This window comes from Colobus angolensis, unplaced genomic scaffold (assembly GCF_000951035.1).
Source record: "Colobus angolensis palliatus isolate OR3802 unplaced genomic scaffold, Cang.pa_1.0 Scaffold287, whole genome shotgun sequence".
In the NCBI taxonomy this organism is placed as follows: domain Eukaryota; kingdom Metazoa; phylum Chordata; class Mammalia; order Primates; family Cercopithecidae; genus Colobus; species Colobus angolensis.
This window is the reverse complement of record NW_012116121.1, coordinates 3,670,636-3,674,101: the sequence shown is the minus strand read 5'-3', so window position 1 is coordinate 3,674,101 and position 3,466 is coordinate 3,670,636. Positions and strand designations below refer to the sequence as shown.

At 38.0% G+C, this 3,466-nt stretch overlaps 1 protein-coding gene across 1 annotated transcript in view; it reads right to left on the bottom strand.

Annotated features, from left to right (window-relative positions):
* ZNF236 (zinc finger protein 236) overlaps window positions 1-3,466 on the bottom strand; it is a 144,408-nt gene that overhangs the window by 119,281 nt on the left and 21,661 nt on the right. The window contains exon 2 of the mRNA XM_011948932.1: window positions 962-1,104. Within this exon, the coding sequence (XP_011804322.1) occupies window positions 962-1,104 (143 nt within the window). The remainder of the gene's footprint in view (window positions 1-961; window positions 1,105-3,466) is intronic.

Genomic DNA, 3,466 nt, shown 5'->3' with positions numbered 1-3,466 from the left:
GAGACTCCATCTCAAAAAAAAAAAAAAAAAAAAAAACACTTCAAGTAAAATAATCATACAAAATTTTACTAGATTTTAACAGAGTTGCTTATCTAGGTCTAAGATTTTCCCAAAATGGAAGGTATTCTTCTATTCAATTGTAAAAAGATAATCACTGATATTTCTCTCTGAAGTAACAAGATCCTAATGAGGAATAAGTCAGTATCTTCAGATTGTCAAACCTGAGAAAATAATACTGGTGCATACTGGTATATTATATTGATATATTATCATAGCTATAGCAGCACCATTTGTGCTGAAAGTCAAGCCTGAGATGGTCATATCCCGTTCTCTAAACGAGGTCCCTGGTGTTTTTCTGGTCTCAAATGGCTCACTAGCTTGCTTACATGCTCCTACCTAGAGAAAAGTTGACAATCACTTTTTTAATTATAGTTTTAACTGCCACTTTCCATCTATCAGGCATATCATTCCATTAAGGCACTAAAATTCTTGACATATCCCACAAGAGGTACTGCAAAAAAGAGTTCAAATTTCTATTTAAGATAGTATTTAATATTTGCTCCCTCCTGAAATACAACCTAAAACATCTATAATACCATTTTTAAATGCAAGATCACTTAAAGATAAAACTCTCCATTGGAGAAAAATACTTCCAAACACACCATTTCTATGTTCAGTCATACAGGAAATTGAAACTACTTTTAAAAAGTCGTATTTTGTAAATAATTATTTGTCCACAAATAAATAACTTCAATATACAAATTCACCAGGACAAGCTCTCACTCTCTCGTCTTACCAAATAAATTCTAACTTTTAAAAAGGCCAAAATATTTCTTTGTACAACATAAAATGTTCTACTATTTAGGAACCTAAATTAAAAGTTTTGATTTTACTTGTTCATTTTTACAATACCTCCAGTTTCAACGCTCACATTCCTGACATCACCTTTGAAAATACATACCTTGTCATTTCGCTCGTGATCCCTCATGTGGCGTTGAAACTGGGATTCTTTTGGAAAAGATAGTAGACAGATTTCACATTTATGGAAGTTTGGAACTTGATAGGCATAATTAGTGTTCTCCGCATTCAATGTTAAAACTCCATCTATAAAATTGCATAAGTATAGACAATAAATACCAGTTGTTATTCTCATCACATAAATAAAACCAAATTATTGGTTATTGTTTAAAAACAAAATTTTATCAGAGATTTATGAGAGATTTAGATGAAATTAATGATATACTGAATTTTTTAAATTGACATGTTTTAAAGTTAGAAATGAGAAACGTTGAGATGACTAAGATGTGGGACAACAGAATTCTAAATCCTTATTGGTGGGCTTTTCAGAAGCTTAAACTAAATTCCTGAGGCTTCACAGTCACACACACCAAAACACACAAAAGCCATAATGATGCTTCTTAAACCATGTGAACCTACTGAATAGTGTTTCAAAGTCACTACAAACCATGACGCATTTCACCTCCAAATCACTTTAAGATTCTATCAATAATACACATTGTTTCTTAAATCACTCAGTAAACAAAACTCTAGTAGGAATATTAAAGCCTTTAAATGCCAATTCAGAAACTCAATGTCTCTCAAAACTGCTGCAAAACCAGATTAAGTCAAAAAGAAAAACTGCCACGTGCAGTGGCACATGCCTTTTATTTCAGCACTTAGGGAAGACAAGGGCAGGAGAATTGTTTGAGGCCTGGAGTTCAAGACCAGCCTGTGCAACACAGTGAGACTCCATCTCTACTAAAATTAGCTAGGCATGGCGGCATGTACCTGTAGTCCTACCTATTCGGGAGGCTAAGGGAGAAGGATCTCTTGAGACCAAGAGTTTCAAGCTGTAGTGACCTATGATCGCACCACTGCACCCCAGCCTGGGCCACAGAGCAAGACCCTGTCTCTTAAAAATAAAACTTTTGCTCTCTCATATATAGACATGGCTTAGGAGGTTCAGGAAGACAAGAGATTGCAATGCCTCAGACAATCCTCAGTTGTTACAAAGAGTTTCTATAAACCCACCCAGGTAAAGTGCTTTTAACTTAAAAGTATTTTTGGCCAGACGGGTTGGCTCATGCCTGTAATCCCAGCACTTTGAGAGGCCGAGGAGGGCACATCACGAGGTCAGGAGATTGAGACCATCCTGGCTAACAAGGTGAAACCCGGTCTCTACTAAAAATACAAAGAATTAGCTGGGCATGGTGGTGGGCACCTGGTTCCAGCTACTTGGGAGGCCGAGGCAGGAGAATGGTGTGAACCCGGGAGGCTGAGCTTGCAGTGAGCCGAGATCACGCCACTGCACTCCAGCCTGGGGGACAGAACGAGACTCCATCTCAAAAAAAAAAAAAAAAACAAAAAACGTATTTTCAAGTAAGACTACATATGACAAATAACATACCATAGGATAATCACAAAACTCATCTAAAATGCCATAAAATAAAGATGCCCTAAATCTTTACAATTTTTTAAAATAAATATACTTCAAGTATTATAATTTGGATATAAATATGTAATATATCTTGCTATGTGAAGACCAGAAATATATTGCACACAGCTACTTGTATCAAATTTGATCCAAAAATATTAGACTTCAGAAATTTGGCAGTAGAGTACGGGGTAAGCCGAAGAACCAAGTAGCTCAGGAAAGCCCCTTGTTCTCACGAGTCTGTGTGGTAAACACAGGCACTCAAAATGTTCTATAGACCTTGAAATCTTTGTTTTGAGAAAACAGCCCGCAGTTCCCATTTCTGCCAAAAGTCTCCTGACAGAAGGAGGTTGAATCTGCCTTGTAGCAAGGACCTGGAGAGTCCAAAGGACAGGAGGTAGGTGAAGCCCACGTGGGAGGGGCACAGAGACAGGGTGGAGGAAGTCAGCAACAGCTGCAAACATTATTCTGGCAGAACCTTGAGAAAAGGCAAATTCCGGCTTCAAGAAATACAATGCAATTCAAAAGACTGCAATTTCATACATAAAAAGTGAGTCTACCAAGAAAATGATACACATAATTTTTATTCCATTTATTCTTAACTATATTCACATCCTGTTCAAAGACCATACTTTCAAAATTTCTGCACTAAAACTAATAGCAAATGTTTTATGACTTCCCAGGCCCAAATAAAATGATTGTTGGGGCTGGGCATGTTGGCTCACGCCTGTAAGTCCAACACTTTGGGAGGCCGAGGAAGGCGGATTACGAGGTCAGCAGATCAAGACCATCCTGGCTAACATGGTGAAACCCCGTCTCTACTAAAAATACAAAAAAAAAAAAAAAACAACTAGCCGGGGGTGGCGTGCGCCTGTAGTCCCAGCTACTCAGGAGGCTGAGGCAGGAGAAAGGCATGAACCCGGGAAGCGGAGCTTGAAGTGAGCTAAGATGGCGCCATTGCACTCCAGCCTGGGCAAGAAAAGCAAAACTCCAATCTCAAAAAAAAAACAGAAAGTGTGAAGTCAGCTTTCA